Source organism: Mustela nigripes, chromosome 11 (genome assembly GCF_022355385.1).
Source record: "Mustela nigripes isolate SB6536 chromosome 11, MUSNIG.SB6536, whole genome shotgun sequence".
Taxonomy (NCBI): Eukaryota; Metazoa; Chordata; class Mammalia; order Carnivora; family Mustelidae; genus Mustela; species Mustela nigripes.
In genome coordinates this window covers 9,905,038-9,921,311 of record NC_081567.1, presented here as the reverse complement: position 1 = coordinate 9,921,311, position 16,274 = coordinate 9,905,038, and the positions used below count along the sequence as shown (strand labels likewise).

The window sequence follows — 16,274 nt, the reverse complement described above, 5'->3', positions numbered from 1 at the left end:
CGTGTCTGTGCCGCACACCCCGTAACCGTGGAGGTCGGACTCCTCCCCGCCCAGACCCCCCTCCGTAGCCCACTGTCCCCCTCGCGTCTCTGAGCCTGGGAGATGGGACACTGCGTAGGAAGGAACAAGGGGCCAGCAGCTGTGTTCTGTTTTTCCTTCTCATTTCCTAACGGATGGCATTAACTCTGGAAAGTCAGTTTAGCGCCCTGGAAAGCGTGGCCTCCAGGACCGGGCTCCTCTCGCTCAGGGCCTCAGTGTCCTTTTCCATTAGGCAAGAGGCTTGACTTCCGCTCCCCTGGAAGGCTTTGCACGAAGCAGGAAATGCAGACGCGAGAATCGCTAGTAAGAACAGGCTTTATTGAGACGTTTCAGTCGAAGGAAACATCTAGTCCCTCTGGCTGTGGCTTTATCTGCCTCCGAAGGTCCCTGGTTGCAGTGAGGCAGCTGGGTTCCTGCTCAGCTCAGCGAGTCCAGTCCTGGGGCCGGGGAGGACTCGGGGACAACGGAGAGGGGTGCCACTCAGCCGCTCCGCACTGCTCCTTCTCCAGAAACACGACGTGCTTTGCCCACAGCAGACGTCCCCACGGAAGGGCTGTCCTGTAGCCTCACCGCCTCCAAGTGGACTGAGGCCCGAAGAATGGGGCTCTGGGGCCCCCCCGATGGTGGCCATGACGTGTAATGCTTCCAGGAGACGAGACAGGTGACGCTCTGCACCCGGGGCTGTAGATTATTAAATACGGTCCCACCCACATAAATTAACTGTCCACGTCCACGGCTCACAAAAAAGATCCCAGCCATCGACACGAGTCAGCAATTTGGAATCTGAATCCGAAGCAAAAAGGCACAGGAATCCCAGCGACACGCGGTGTTTCTCAGACGTGGGGACAGGAAGGTAGCTCGCCTTGACCCCGGGGCATCGGTCAGGGCAGGAGCCACGCTGCCCTCAGCCTTGGGCTCTCGCAGAAGCCGGGCCAGGGGCTGGTTTCTCCATATAACTGTCCTGTCCCCGGCCGGCCCCCCACGGCCTGACGGATGGTCCTCTGGACGTCTCGGTGCATCTCCCAGGAGTGACCGTGGGCCGTCTAGAGGTTGGGCAGCTCCCGAGAGAGAAGTGACCCCAGGGGAGGCAGTAAACAGCCCTCGGCCTAGTGGCTCCCTCGGCTCCTTAATGAAGACCGAAAAGGTTTGTTAGAAGGGAGAAGGTGGCTTGCACTAGCACTTTCTTCCCCACCCCCGCCCTGGCACTGGGATGGCTAGGTCACGGGCAGAGTCAGGGTCAGAGTCAGGGTCAGGGAGGGAGGCATGGTGATAGTCAGTTCTCAGCCACTTTGCTGCAGCCAGGCTGAGAAGGACCCGCCCATCGAGCAGCCTCCTTGTTTTATGTGTGTGTGTTTGTTTGTTTTTTTTTAAGATTTTATTTATTTGACAGAGATCACAAGTAGGGGGAGGGGGATGCAGGCTCCCTGCTGAGCAGAGAGCCCCATGCAAGGCTTGATCCCAGGACCCTGAGACCATGACCTGAGCCAAAGGCAGAGGCTCAGCGCCCCAAGCAGCCTTTTTTCCCTCCTAAATTCCTATGCTCGTGGATCCTGGCCAAGGCTGGGGTCAGTCAGCACAGGACTGGTGACTGACCTTCCCCTCCAACCCAGAAGGGACCTGCCAGGAGCATCAGATCTAACTCAGCACCATTTCTGCCTCACCGAGCAAACCTTCCACTTCTTTGAACACAGAGATCGGGTCCCTCTGGCCCTCAGCAGGCCACCGCAGATGCCAGCCTGTGGCGTCCCGTGCCCAGAGTGGGACAGCACCCACGATCCAGGTCCAGCCTCGGCCAGACCCCAAGCTTGAACCAGCCCACCTTACAGCTCAAACATCTGCCCCACATCTCTGCTCCCCTCTGAAGCAGAGCTTCTGGAATGTTCACTCCCCGTCTGGGGGCTCCTGTGTTCCCAACACAAGTAGCCCCCTCCCCCGCACCGCTGATCTCACCAGCACCCACCAGTGCCCCGTGCATCTCCGCCTGCCTCGTGCCTGCTCGAGCCAAACAGGTCCAGAAATAAGCTGGTTTTCCCACGAGGCCTGCCCTGCCCACAGCCTCTCACTGGGGACAGTGACATCCTCTCGCTCAGCCAAAAGACCTGCCACCCATGGCTCCTCTCTACCTGGCCCCCAACGCCCAGTGCATCAGTGAACCCTGTGGGCTCCGCCTTCAAAACCAGCCGCGAGGGGCGCCTGCGTGGCTCAGCAGGTTAAAGCCTCTGCCTTCCGCTCAGGTCATGATCCCAGTGTCCTGGGATTGAGCCCCACATCGGGCTCTCTGCTCAGCAGGGAGTCGGCTTCCCCCTCTCTCTCTGCCTGCCTCTCTGCCTACTTGTGATGTCTGTGTCAAACAAATAAATAAAATCTTTAAAAATAAATAAATAAAAACAAAAAATAAAAAAACCCACAAAAGACAAAAAAAAAACCAAAAAAACAGCTGCCATTTCGGACATCACAGAGAAACACAGAACATTCCATCCAAACAATAATACACATTGTTTCCAAGTGTACTCGAAACATTCTTCAGAACAGACCGCTTGTTAGGCCACCAAACAAGGCTCAGTAAACATAAGAAGATCGAGATCAGACCATAACATCTTTTCCAACCACAAGGTGACGATGCCAGAAATCACCAGAAAAATGGAAAAATGCAGTCACGTGGAGGTCAACCAACATGATACCCAAGATCCGATGGGTCGACCAAGCCCTCAAGAAGAAATTTCAGAAATACACAGAGACGGGGCACCCGGCTGGCTCAGTTGGGAATGCGTGTGACTCTTGATCTTGGGGTCGTGCGTTCGAGCCCCATGTTGGGTGTTAAACTTACTTCAAAATAAATAAACTTAAAAAAAATCTGAGACAAAAGAAAACTCTATGCATGTTTGCTTCCCCCCTTTACCTGGATTCTCACCGGTCTCTGTGCGCCCCTACTGTCCCCTGAATATATTTCCCCTCTCGGCAGCCAAGGATCCTGTTCCCAGGATCCCAGGCCGCGCCCCCGCCCATCTCAGAGAACCCAGGGGCTGCTGCGTGGCCGCCCCCCCAACAAGGGCTGCCCCCTCCCCTGTTGTCAGACCCTTTGGGCATGCTTCTGCTCCCCTGCACATACTTCCCCCCCCCCCCCCCCCCCGGTGGGGCAGGCAGGGAGCACCCCAGCTGCTCTGGCCACCCCAGGCCCGCCGTCCGCGGCCTCCTGCCTGTGGGTTTGTCTCCGTGGAGCTTATCACTCCCTCACATGCTACCTGTCCTTCCTGCCCTGCCTCTCAGCCCGCAGCCATCTGTGTCTTCACTCTCCCCAGAGGGACGCCCTGAACGGTCAGGGATTTGGGTAGATTTTTTTTCTCTTTCAAGATTTTAATTTTAGGGGTGCCTGGGTGGCTCCGTGGGTTAAGCCTCTGCCTTCGACTCAGGTCATGATCCCGGGGTCCTGGGATCGAGCCCCGCATCGGGCTCTCTGCTCAGTGGGGAGCCTGCCTCTCTGCCTACTTGTGATCTCTCTCTCTCTCTTTGTCAAATAAATAAATAGATAATCTTAAAAAAAAGATTTTAATTTTAATTCCTCTCTACACCCAACGTGGGGCTCGAACTCACACCCCTGAGATCAAGAGCCACATGCTCCGGGCACCCATGGGTGGATTTCGTTCACTGCTGGGTCCCCAGCCCCTGAGGCTGACTGGCCCCCCCCAGAGAGGCCCGGGAGACGTCGGGGAGCGGGTGAGCGGTGGGCTCATGCTTCCGAGGCCTCCTCTCCCAGCCCGGGAGCTGCCCGCCAGCCTGCCTTCGAGAACCCTCTCGGGTCAGTCCCCCCTCCCGCGCGGGGTTACAGCCGGGGCCCCAGCAGCTCGCCGGTCCCGGGGCGGGAGGCTGAGCGCCCTGTGCGTTTGGGGAGCCAGAGCAGATCCAGCCGCGACCCTCACGGACGCCGCCCCCTACCCCCCGGGCCCACACCCACCCCTGTTGTCCTCCACGTGCTGTGTCCCATTTGCTCCATTTTGCAAGGGAGGAAGAGAGTCCCACAAGGTTAACCCACAAGGTCAAGGCCCTCGCTCGAGGCTGCAGAGAGCTCCCCGGGGCCCACCCCTTCACCCCACCACTCTCCAGCTGCCTCGGCCCGACACCCCCAACAGCAGACGGAGGCCCTTGTGGCTGCCGTGGGGCTGTGACGTCACCAGGCCTGCCGTGGCGTTGGAGGCAGGGTGGGCACAGACAGCTCAGGAGCTCAGTCCCAACGCCCTACAGAGCCCCCCATTTCAGCACCCATGGGTGCTACCCCTTGACCCCCCGCCGGGACCCCCGTGTGGCTCCCCTAGTCCTGTTTTCCCCTTGGGATGGGCTGGGGCCCCTTCAGGCCTGTGAGGTCCACCACCCTGGGTGGAGGCCGCTGCAGAGGAGTGGCCGTACCTTCCTTCCAGAGCCTTCCTAGGCTTCTGGGGCTGCCACGCTCTGATTCACGTAATCAGGGTCGTCGTCGTCGTCCTCGTCTGGGCTGCCTGCCGGGGTCGGAGGCTCTTCCCTCGGGGCTCGCTCTGCGGACCAGCGGGCAGATGGGGGGCAGACGGGTCATGCGGACACACCCACACCTGTTCCCCCAGCCGGGGGCTCGGGCCCAGGCCCCCAGATGCCGCGGAATAGCCTGCAGGAAATGCTACACGGAACGCTGCACCGGTCCCATCTCTGGGGTTTGCCAGAGATTTCCACCCGGGGGGGGCCTGGCGTGGTTCCAGGCCACGGCGGCCACAGATGGGCCAGAGGCTGCGTTGTGAAATCAGCTACAAGAGCGACACGGGAGCCTGCCCTCCCCCATCCTCGCAGGCCAGCCCCCCACGCACAACCGATGCTCCCTCCCTCTCCACAGCCCCCCTGCCCGATCCTCCCAGGCCAGGCCCCCCTCCCCCAAGTCCGGAGCCCCTGCTCTCCCCCAACATACCCACGGCCCTCCTGGACTCCCGCCACTGCCGGATGGATGCGGAGTTCTGGTAATCCTCCGATCCCTCGTCACCTACAAGGAGACCCCGGGAGAGGGGCTGGCACCGGCGGCAGCCGCTGTGGCCGGTCGTCAGGCCCCTCAGGGGAAGAAGGGACCCTGGCCGGGACCCCTGGGGCCTCACCCAGGTGCTCGAGCCAAGGGCGAACCTTCCCTTCTGGGTTGGAGGCGGGCGGTGACTTTGACCGGTGCGGGCGGTCAGTCCCTGCCCAGTCCCCGGCCGCAGCCTCACCTGAGTCGGGCTCCGTCTGCGCGCAGATGAGCACGTTCTCGTAGGAATTGGCATCCTCGTTGTCCTCATCTGCCAGGGGAGGGGGAGGGTCAGGTTGCCCCGGCGGGCCTGGCTCCTCCTCCCTCCGTCCTGTCTTGGCCTGCCCTGCCAAGCCCCCCCGCCCTCTGTGTCCCGCACGGGGTCTCGGAACATTCTCCTGGACAAGGTTCTTAGCGGACGCTGGCCTGGCTCCGGCGGCCTCCACCCTGGGCTCCTTGCTGGTCTTCCAAGTTCACCCCAGATGCACGGGGGAGGGGACATCAGGGGGAGGGAGGGAGGCCCATTGCTACCGGGCAGGGAGGGGCGGGGAGAGCCGCTGGGGGCCGTGGAGAGACAGGAAGCAGGCCTGGGCTGTCCTAAAGCCTAACCATCAGGCAGGCAGGGTGGGCCTAGGCCCAACGGGGCCAGCAGAGCCTGGCACCCCCTCGTCGCCCCTGCAAGCTGAGCGCCAACCGCTGCGCCCCCCAGTGGCAGTCATCTGAGCCAAAGCGGCTTCAAGGGAGGAGGGAGGGTCCCTCCCATATTCAGCAGGGGTGGGGGGGAGAAGAGAATCCCCCTCTCTGCCTGCCGTGCGCCCCACCCCTGCAGCCCGGGTGGCCCAGGCAGGAGCGGGGGGCAGGGGGCGGGTGGCGGGCTTCAAGCCTGGACCTGAGCTCCTCCCAGCAGGCCCCCCCCCCCCCCCGTCCTCAGTTTCTCCTTCCGTAAAGCCAAGGTGTCAAGGTCCCAAGACCCCAGCCTCCTTAGAGCCTGTAGGACTCGGAGTATCAGCGTGGCTGCCTGGCCCGGGGCCTTCCTCCGAGGTCCCACAGCACTCATCAGGGGCTGCCCAGCCCTGAGGGGGCCCCCGAGTGATGAGGGGCTCAGCCTCCCCCCGCTACCCCCCTCCCAGCTCCCCTTCTTGTTCCCGCACCTCTGCTGCTCTCTCCCCTCCCTGCTTCCCACACACACCCCTTCCCTCCTCTGCTCCCGGGGGGCCTGCCCCCACCTCCGCCGGCGTCCCGGGGCTCCCCTGCCCCCTCCCCCTCACCTTCCCGGGGCTTCCGGAACTGCCCCCAGTTGTAATAGTCCATGGAAATGGGGTCTCTGGCAAGAAGACACAGACACAGAGGTGGCTGGGCAGGCCGGGGTTTGGGCCGAGGGGGTCCCGGCGGATGCTCTAGCTGCCACCCCGCGTGGCTCCAGCCCGACTGACTCGTCACTCTAAGTAAGTCTCCGTCTTCCCTGGGCCTCAGGTGACCCATCCGCGAGCCAGAGAGACATCCCTGATTCTTGCTCTCTGGGATTCATGGAACTTATCTCTGGGCGATGCCCTAGAGAGGGGCCACGTCCCTGTCCCCACAAAGGAGGGACGTGGCCCCCTGAGGGGAAGTGGGCTACCGAGCACCTTCCTGGGCCCCATGGCTTCGAGGGCGGGAAGCTTTCCCAGAGGGAGGACGTTGGGGGGTTAGAGGGGAGGGGGGGGCGCGGGCCAGAGAAGGCCACTCACGGGTGGGCTGCTTCGGGGCCGGATCTGGGTCCCCGTCTGGTCCCTGCAGGAGGAGGCGAGGGTCAGGCCTGAGCGCTCGGCCCGCGGGCCCCACCGCAGCCCCCGCGCCCCGGGGTCCCACCCACCTTTGCTGAAGTTCTGGTACCTGGAGGACTCAGAATCTGGAAGAAAGGCCGGGCTGGGCTCACGGCTTCCTCCGGCCCCCGGCCCACCCCCGTCCCCAGGGAAGGGCCTCCAAGGGCCCAGGTGTTTCCTGCCTTCCCACCTAGACACCGGGTCTCTCTACCTCCTCCCGGCCAGGCCCGGCCCAACTCCCCCGGGCCCTCGGGCCTCCCCACGCTGCACCTGTCCCACCGGATGTTCACCTGCCTCGGCCCGCCTCACCCCTGCCCCACCCCGCGTCTCAGGGCCACTCACCCTCGAGGCTGGGGGAGAAGCGCAGCAGCTTGTCCTTCCTGCAGGAAAGGGGGGAGCGAGGAGCTGAGGGGGGCCGGCGGGGAAGAGCCCCCGGGGTTTCGGGAACGACGGCCCCACAGCCCCCTCGTGGGGCCCTCACGGTCCAGCTCTGGGGCTCCGAGGTCCAAGGGCTTGGCCTGAGCTCAGCCAGCTGGGGACCTTCCCATGGCCTCCTATGGGGCTGTGACCCCTCCGGGCCTGGGATAGGGGGCTTAGTCCTACCTTGTTGGGGCCACGTCGGAGTCCATGTCCACCAGGGCCCCAGGCCAGGCTTGCCTGACCACTGCAAAGGACAAGGGGGTGTTGGTTGGGCCTCCAGGCCAACCTGCCAGCGCCGTCCCCCCATGCCACGAGATCGGGCCTGGCCGCAGTCCCCAGATGGACACCCCCAACCCTGAGCCTCGTCCCTGGACCCTTGGGCTCGGGGACTCACAGGAATAGGTCCGGGCCACCGCAAAGTTCTGTTGACTCTCCTCCCTGGAAAAACACAGAGCTGTGCCGAACCAGGGTCTGGCCCCCCATAGCCCAAGTGACAGACAGGAGAGACGGACAGACAGGGACAAGGACCAGAGTGGGGAGGGGCAGACCAGGGCAAGAGAGAGAGGAGGAGCTGACCCCTCTCTGGGCCTCAGGTCCAGGGCTTCCCGAAGCCCCCATTCTCTGGACTAGTCCCCAACTCTGCCCACCGGGCGTCCACGCTTCTTGTACAGCCCCGAGCTGGAGCCGGCAGCCTCCACGGCCTCCCCAGGACCCCCGGAGATGGTCCGGAAGGGCTGCGGGCAGGGCTGGGGTGGTGGCCCTCTGATTCTGAGGTGAGGGTCCGGCGACTCTTCAGGGACATCAACCAGAGGGTAACCAGCCTTCCTGAGATGTTCAAATGCACCATTTACTCCCACATAACTGGCGAGGTAAGTTCAAGGCTTAGCAGACACAGCAAGGCAGCTGGCCATGCCCGGCATTTCCTTCTTCCTCGGAAATGGATTTTTATTTAGGTCCACCTAGAAGACTGTATCTTCCAGCCTCTCTCGTGCCTGAGTGTGGCCATGTGATTAAGCTCTAGTTAATGAGACGCAAGCCAAGATTGTTGGGACTTTAGAAGAGGCATTGCCAACAGAAGTGCACCCTTTTTGTCCTTGTCCTTCCTTCTTACTACTGCTTGGAACACACAGGTGAGGGCTGGTGCTCTAGCTGCCATTTTGGAGCGTGAAGTTCCCTTGAGGATGGAAGCCACTGCTAAGGACGGTAGAGCAGATTAGCTTCTTTAAAGCCTTTTGGGTTCCTCCTCTGGACCAGAAGGGGCGCCTGGCCCAGCCTTCCAGGAGCTCTGGGGTAGGGGGGCTGGGGAGGGGTCAGGGTGACCTGATTTAGGAAGGATGTTCTCAACGCACGGGCAGGACTCAACCCAAGTGAAGTGGGGTTCTCCCCTCCCGGCCTCCTCCTGCCCAGGCCCAGCCTTTCCACTTCCCATTATGAGGTGGTTTCATTTCTGGCTCAAACAGCCTGTGTTTCTAACATCGATCAGAGGCCCGGAGTGGGCAGGCACTGAGAGAGGAGGGGAGACTAGGGAGGCCTGCCTGGGGGCAGGGGCGGGGCAGTGGGGGGCAGCCCCAGTGGAGACTGTGGGCTGGTCATCTGGAGGACCAAGTGGCCAGAGAAGCCTGAAAAAGCCCAGCCCCAGCCCCAGCCCCAGGGGTGGGCATGGATGGGGACATTCTATTTTCAAATTTCATTGTGGCTTTTCAGTTGCAAAAGGAAATGAGAAAGGGTGTGTGTGTGCTTTTGTATTTGTACGTGAGTTCCTTCCCCAGGCGGGAGCGCGCAGGGGTGCGTGTACACACACACACACACACACACACACACACACACACGGCACCCGTGGCGGGGAGAGGAGCGCTCCCCTGAACAGGAATGGGGGGGTGGCAGGGGGTGTGAGTGGGCGTGCTGGCCCGTGTGCATGTCGCACGCAGGTCTCAGAGGCCCCCAGGCCTCCCCCGGGGGGTGTGCCTGGAGCTCCACCCGGCCCGGACCCCACTGCCTGGCCTGGGGTCAGTGACCCCCCACCCCATTTCCTCTCTACCCCTACCTCCTTCTTCCCAGCTCCTCTGTGGCTCCCCTCTGCCCTTAGGACAGAGGCCACGGGTTCTCCCCACAGTCGAGGCCCTCCTCATCCATCTCACGCCGCACCAGAGATGCCCACACGTGCCACCTTGTCCCCAGAAGAAAGTGTCCACCCCAGGCCTGCAGGGGGAACCACCCGCCACGTTCTCTCTCTGCCATGTCTCCTTTTGCCTTCTCCCGAGCCCCCGAGGACATGCCCACCACGCCCTCCCAGAGCTCGGCTGGACTTTTCCAGGGAGACTTGCGCGTGGCTCACTGCTCCCCGCATGGCCGGGGAGGGCAGGGCTGTCTGTCAAGCCCCAGCGCCAGCCCGGTGGGCTCCCCCAGGCTGGGGGCAGAGGGTGGATCTCTGGAGATAGAGGGGGGCCCGCCAGAGAGTGGCACCCCATTTCCCCAAAGCTCTCCCAAAGGCGGGGGTGGGGAGGGGCGAGGGGGCAGTGCGCGGAGAGCCCGGAGGTTTCCTCCCTCGCTGGACTGCTCTGGACCCACTAGAGCCCAGCGTGGAGGCGGCGGGAGCAAGGGCTGAGGGCAGGGGTGTGTGGACAACACGAGGGGGAAGCCTGTGTGCTTGCCCACAGTCAGGGGACACGAAGTCCCTGGGCCGGGGACACCGGGACACTCACGGGCTCCTCTGCTCATAGATCTTCTCAGACTTCTTCACCGCTGCAAGAACAAACCTGGATTAGCGAGCGACCCCCCGCCCCGGGTGGGAACGGAGATCCGACATCCGCCTTCCTCTTGGCTCCCCGGTGCCCTGGGCAGGCCTCAGATCGGACGAATGGGACGTGGGGGCCAGCCAGCCCACCCCCTGGGCCACCCGTCGTGGACAGGATGTTTGCTATTAGGAGAGCAGAGCCTGGAGAAGGTGGATGCTGCAGGCAGCACAGCAGCCCCCCAACCCCCGTTTTTCCAGAACATTCCCCAGCCCCAACAAAACCAAAGCCCACAGTGAACCAGACCCCCCCTGTCTTCATGGGTGGCTCAGGGCCTCCTCCCTGCCTTGTGAGACTTGTTTGACCGCCTTTGGACCGCAGCCTGGGCTAGGGACCCTACCCCTGTCCCTGCCACGTGCCCTTACCTGGGCGGGAGCAGCGCACGCACAAGCTGGCCACTGTCCCCAGCAGCAGCAACAGGGCCACCCCGGGCCACAGCAGCTCGCTCTCCACATTCATGTCCACTCCTGGCCACATGTCCAGCAGTGCTGCAACGTAGGACCCCCTGTGACCGGCTCTGTCGGGTGTCTGTCACCCCCAGACCCTCCTGACAGCCCCACAGTGGAGCCCAGGCCATGGAAGCACCATCACCCCTCCCTGTCCGAGGACCGAGTCAGGCCACAGCCAGGCCTGCTCCCCCATCTGAGCCCAGACCTTCATCCCGGGCCCCCAGGGCTGTCCCCCACACTTGGTAAGTGCTGGAAGGTTCTGGGGACCCACCAGACCGCCCCATGTGGATATGTCTCAAAGTGCCCTCGCTTAATCCACACAACCACTTGTTGGCGGGAGAGGCTCCCAACATTTCACAGACACAGAAACTGAGGCTGGGGATCCCGGCTGCAAAGGAGAAAGACAGGATTCCAACTCCAGCCTCCGGACAGCCTCACCTGTCGCCCCCTGCAAACCCAGCTTTGCTCCCCGAGCTCAGTCCTTGGTTCCTTCCATACAGAAGACCTGGTAGCCCCCACGCACCCTAGGGCACTTCTCTGTCCCTCTCTGTGCCCCCCAGGGGAGCTGGGAGTGGGATTTCCTTCCTTTCTAAGATTTCATTTATTTATTTATTTGTCAGAGAGAGAGGGACAGAAAGAGCACAAGCAGGGGAGCGGCAGGCAGAGGGAGAAGCAGGCTCCCCGCTGAGCAGAGAGCCCAATGCGGGGCTCGATCCCAGGACCCTGAGATCACGACCTGAGCCAAAGGCAGACGCTTAATCGACTGAGCCACCCAGGCTTCCTGGGGTTTTGTTCGTTAAACACCGAGGGGGTCTTGAGGGCTGTAGGGGAGGAAGGGTGCTCTGGGGAGAGACTGGGAGGGGGGACCCTGTGGGGAAGGGAACCTCGGAACCCAGCCTGACACTGGGTCAGTGACCGGCCCCAGTGGAGGAGCCACGCTGTGATGGCCTGTCCTTGACCAAGCCACAGGCAGCCACACACCCAGGCCAGGGAGGACAAGTACAGCCCTCTTGGGGGGGTTTCCCAGGAGAATCTTGGCATCCCGAGAGACCCAGTCAGTCTCCTGGCAGTGGCGAGGGACACAGCTGAGGGCCGTAGCGGGGTTTCCGAGGGAGCCCTGCCCCAGGAGCGTCCCCTCTGTGCATGTCTGTTTCTGCAGGCTCGGCCCCCCGGGAGGAGGGCTTCTCCCCACTTTACAGCTGGGGAAGGCGAGGCACAGGGAGAAGCTGAGCTCTGTCCTGCCCAGCTCCTGTTTTGGGCTCCCCTGAGGCCTCGGCTGCACTGGGCTGCCCCCTCACGTCCCCGAGCTTCCTGAACCCTCATGGCACAAAGGACAAGGAGCCCTGAGCCACACTGAGCTCCATCCGGGCTGTCCCGGTGAAGCCTCTCTCCTTCCTCGAACACCGAGTGAGTCAGCGGGAACTCCAGAATTCCCAAACCTCGTGATGGGATAGGAGGGCGTCCGTGGGGAGCCCCTGTGCTCGGGGACTGGACCCTACCACCCCCCCCCGAGCCTGCATAGCCTCCTCCTTCCGTCCACCAGGGCCACACCGGGGCAGGCTGTCTGCTGGGCCTCAAGCCGCAGCCCAAGGGCACTGGCGGTGGTGCAGGGCTGAGAGCACCGGGTCGTGGAGGGAGGACTTCTGCCTGTGCCTCGGGATCTGTTAGCCTCAGTCTTCTCATCTGTAAAATGGGGACCAACCCAGGGCCTTTCTCAAAGAACTGCCGGCAGATGATAAGCAGCCGGGCTCGGCGTTCGGGCTTCCCGGAGAGAAGCCTGTGCGGGCTCCTGTTTCTGGTTTGGAGAACTCCCTCGTGCTCCTGAGGCCTGGCCCTCGAGGCCGCCGTCCCGGGGGAGGGCGGCCCACCATCCCAGGGGATCCGGGCCCCCAGAGAGCCTTCTTGCTTCCCGGATGCCCCTGCTCTCCTGGGACAAGCAGCAGGGTCTCTGTGGAAGGGGACGGGGCAGCCTCTGGGCGGCGGGCAGCCTGCACCAACGTTATCAGAGAATTCCTGCCTGTTTCCCCACCCCTGCACGCGGGCCTGAGCCTCGCTCCACCGCACCCCTGCCTCACACGTGGGCCATCACGCCGGGACCCCAGGGCAGGCTGGGATCCGCCCCAGCCCCTCCGTTGTCCCAGACACACCAAGACACACCGTGGGCGATGCCGGGGAGGAACAGCGAGGCCCAGAGAGGGAGCACTTGGTCCAAGTTCCTCCAGCGAGCCAGTCCCGGAGCCAGGATCCCCAAGCTCGGGCCGCGCCGACCCCCAAGGCCTTCCCTGCTCTTGGACCCCTGTCTTGTATTACCTTTTCTAAGAACCATGAAATGTTTTTTAAAAGAGAGACCCATCTGAGGAACAGGCCATGGGCGGCCCCCAGACGGAGTCAACCTGCCTCCAGGCCTGGCTTTCCCACCAGGCTCTGAGCTGGCGGAAGAGGTCTGGGGGAGGAGGCTGAGCCCCCAGAAGGGCCCCAAGGGGCCGGCAGGGCTGGGTCGGGCGGGGACGCTAGGCGGCCACAGGCCGTGGTTCGCAGGCCAAAATAGCACAAAGGGAAGTACGCAGTTTTCAGATGAACAAAGTTTGCAACAGCCGGGCTGGGGGAAAGCCCTCGGGGCTGGGCCTGGCCAGCGGGAAAGGCCCTCAGAGACCCCCTCCTGCCCCGGCTCCCCGCCCGCCTCAGGCCGCACCTGCGGAAGGAGGCCTCCCTGGGCCACAGGGCGGCCTATGGGGTAGGAGACAGAGGTTGGGTCCGAGCCCTGGGGAGTTTTATCCGCCGGACTCTGTTCCGTTTTCCCCGTCATCTAGGCCTTCAGCCTAGGGGCCTCTAATGGAGGCTCCGGAGGCTCAGGTGGCCACTGCGGGGGCCCGGGCAGCCCTGGTCCTGGGGCAGAGGTGGGGGAGGGTGGCGGTCGGCGTCAAGGAGCTCCCCAGCCCAGGGCTGCTGGGCCAGGCTGGGGGCCGGGCATGGGCGGCGGCGGAGGGAGAAGCCTGCTTCCCTCTGGTCCGGGGCCCCGGCGGGCTCTGGGCACACTTGCCCAGAGTCTCACCCGCCCTCCCCCAGCCGAGCGGCAGGGATGTTTCAGCCCCATTTCGCAGATGAAGAAACCAAGGCTCCTGGGTCTGGCCCCTCACCGGGTCTCTGGAAGCAATGAGACCCCCCCCCCCACTCCTGCCAGGAGACCCCCCGCCCCCCAGGCCCGTGTAGGCTGGACTGGGGAAGGCGCTGGGGTGGGGGCGGGGGGAAGCGCTGGAGCCCCGGACCCGAGCAGGGTCGCGAGAGCGGGGTCCCTAGCCAGGGGGCCAAGCGAGGGAGAGCCAGGTGTTCTAGCAACTTCCCAACCCCCCAGCCCTCCCGCAGGCCCCGTAGGGCCATTCCCACCCCCGTGGGGGGTCGGTGGGAGGCAGCCTCGGGGGCCCCCCGCCCCGGGCCCCGCCGAGGAAGACTCACCTGAGAGCCGGGCCCTGTCACTGCGGCCCCCTCATGCCGAGCCGGCGCACCTGCCGAGCGGACGCGACGCCGCGGATACTGGCGGGCAGCGGGCGAGGCGGCGGCTTCCTGTCAGCCCTGAATCATCCCTCACATCCGCCGGCCGGTCCGGCCTGCACAGACGGGGACGCAGAGACACTCGCAGAGACAGGGAGAGACGCTGAGAGACAGACGGAGGGGCGAGAGCGACAGGCACCAGCACGGGCTCAGAGAGGACAGACGCACGGACGGACACACGCGCGCGTGCACACACACACACACACACACACGGAACCCTGAGTCACACAAAGAGGAAGAGACACTCAGAGAGACGGGGAGAGGGCGAGCGGAGTGGGGTGAGCCCTCGGACACACACAGGCGGCCAGAGAGCAGGAAGCCGCGGAGAGACACACACACTGAACCCCACGCACACACACACATACACACCCGGAGAGGGAGAGGCCGCGGAGAGACACACACACAGAGAAAGTGTCATAGGGCACGTGTCAGAGGAAGCGGGACGAGGAGGCAAGCTGAAGCGCTGGAGAAGGGGGGGATGAGCCAGGAGCCATGGCTCCCCCCGCCCCCCTCCCCCACAGTTCCCAGAGACCCCCTCCTGCGGCTGCTAGTTCTGCCGTCGCAGGCTCCTGGGGGGGCCATAAACATCCGGGGTGCTTCCGTGTCTCCTGTTACTGGGCAGTAAGTGACTGGCCCAAGGCCATCAAATCCCTGGTGGCACCGACACTCCCAGGAGACCCCAGGGAAACCCCCATCTGGCATTTCAGACCTGGGCTCCTTAGTCCCGGGGTCCCCCCTCCCCCCCGCCCCACCGGGCCGGAGCACTGGGCTTCTCTTTTAGCCTGTCAGGGGCGGCCAGGGCTCAGACAGGAGGCCCAGCCCCCAAGGCACCAGCAGGCCAGGGCCAAGGCCAGGGCTGCCTGGGGCTGCCCCCCTGTGGGGAAGAAGGGTAGTGCGCCTGCCCGGCCTCCATGTGGGAGATCCTGCGGGCCTCGCCCCAGGAGCCTGTCCCCATCCTGGGGCAGCTGACTCCCAGACTTGTGCGGGCACCGCCACACCCCCTTGCCCCACGCGGGGCAACGCTGCATTCGGCTCCCTTGGTGACTGGCCCCTTGGATGTCACGTACCCAGGGGATGAGGCTGGAGGTGCACGGAAGCTATGCTGGATTTGAACCCCAGTCTGCAGTCTGCTGTCCCCCCAGCGCCCACAAGTGCAGGGAGGGCGGGGGGGGGGGGCGCACCAGCAGCCCTGCCGATGGGACCACCTGCCTGGCCCCCACTCACGTGGGCCGGCGTCGGTGCCCCTTGACCCCTAGACTGGGTGCCTGCCCAGGGGTTTCCAGCTGGCAGAGACTGACAGAGGCTCCCCCGTCTGATGGGAAGGAGCCGTCCTATGCCTGGCTTCTGTCCTGGGCCTTGGCAATGGCAGACGTGACCTCTCACCACTGGCAGTCTCCAGGTCGATCTGCAGTGGGACCTGGGAGCCCTCAGACCCTCCCCAAGCCCGTTTCCCATCAATAATTTTTGCACCTTTTTGTACCTGCTTGGAAAAAAGAGGCTGTTCCCCCTTCTGGTCAATTTTCAAAGTCCTCCAAGGTCCTATTTTATTTATAAATCAAGACTCAGAAAAGAGGTTTGAAAAACGAGACAGTTCACATCCAGTTGCGTCAAAGGTTTCAAAAAAAAAATTTTTTTTTTTATAATTCAGTAGGTTTTGTGTACTACAGGTTTCTCATGACTTTATGATGTTCCCAGGGTTGTGCAACCCTCCCCACCGTCCATCCCCAAACCCTCTTCACTGCAGACACACTGGCTTTTCTGCTCACCGAGGGGCCCGCTGTGCGCACCCTCGGGACCCAATCAAGATCCCCAGATAGCAAAGTGACAGCTCTAAAAACTCAGCAATTCCAAGCTGAGAATCTTCGGGGGTCATATATATCCTAAAGGCTGATGGGAAGCTGTGCATCTTTTTCAGAAAAATCACCGGAGGTGTGAACGACATTCTAGAACGCCCTGGAGCCCCACATATGTCTGCACCCCCAACTCCACATCTTAAGGTGCCAACGAACCTCCTTCTACCCCCTCCTCCCGAGCCAAATCTGACGTTTATTTGTGGTTGTGAACTCACTACCCAAAGGAACCTAGAGAATCCTCATCCTTCTGCTTCCCCCGGACCTCAGGACCTGCTTCTTTTGCTTTGTCCTCTAGGTGTAGGCAGATTCTTGAAGTGGTTTGTCCTTTTTATGAACACCAACCAGGCTGTCTGACC

General features: G+C 63.0%; 1 protein-coding gene across 2 annotated transcripts; it reads right to left on the bottom strand.

The window, feature by feature from the left end:
• Positions 1-336: 336 nt before the first annotated feature.
• On the bottom strand, positions 337-14,571 carry LAT2 (linker for activation of T cells family member 2). Of its 2 annotated transcripts, XM_059414710.1 has the most exons (13): positions 13,970-14,570; positions 10,433-10,555; positions 9,978-10,017; positions 7,670-7,713; positions 7,459-7,519; positions 7,198-7,235; positions 6,906-6,941; positions 6,781-6,823; positions 6,322-6,377; positions 5,256-5,324; positions 4,967-5,038; positions 4,441-4,565; positions 337-1,164 (listed from the first exon to the last, which is right to left on the bottom strand). In XM_059414710.1, exons 2-12 carry the CDS (start codon positions 10,542-10,544, stop codon positions 4,459-4,461), a joined length of 678 nt encoding a protein of 225 aa, XP_059270693.1. In that variant the 5' UTR covers positions 10,545-10,555; positions 13,970-14,570; the 3' UTR covers positions 337-1,164; positions 4,441-4,458. The 2 variants fall into 2 exon arrangements, with proteins under 2 accessions (XP_059270693.1, XP_059270694.1); XM_059414711.1 differs by lacking the exon at positions 6,906-6,941 and having other exon boundaries at positions 13,970-14,571.
• Between the last annotated feature and the right edge of the window lie 1,703 nt (positions 14,572-16,274).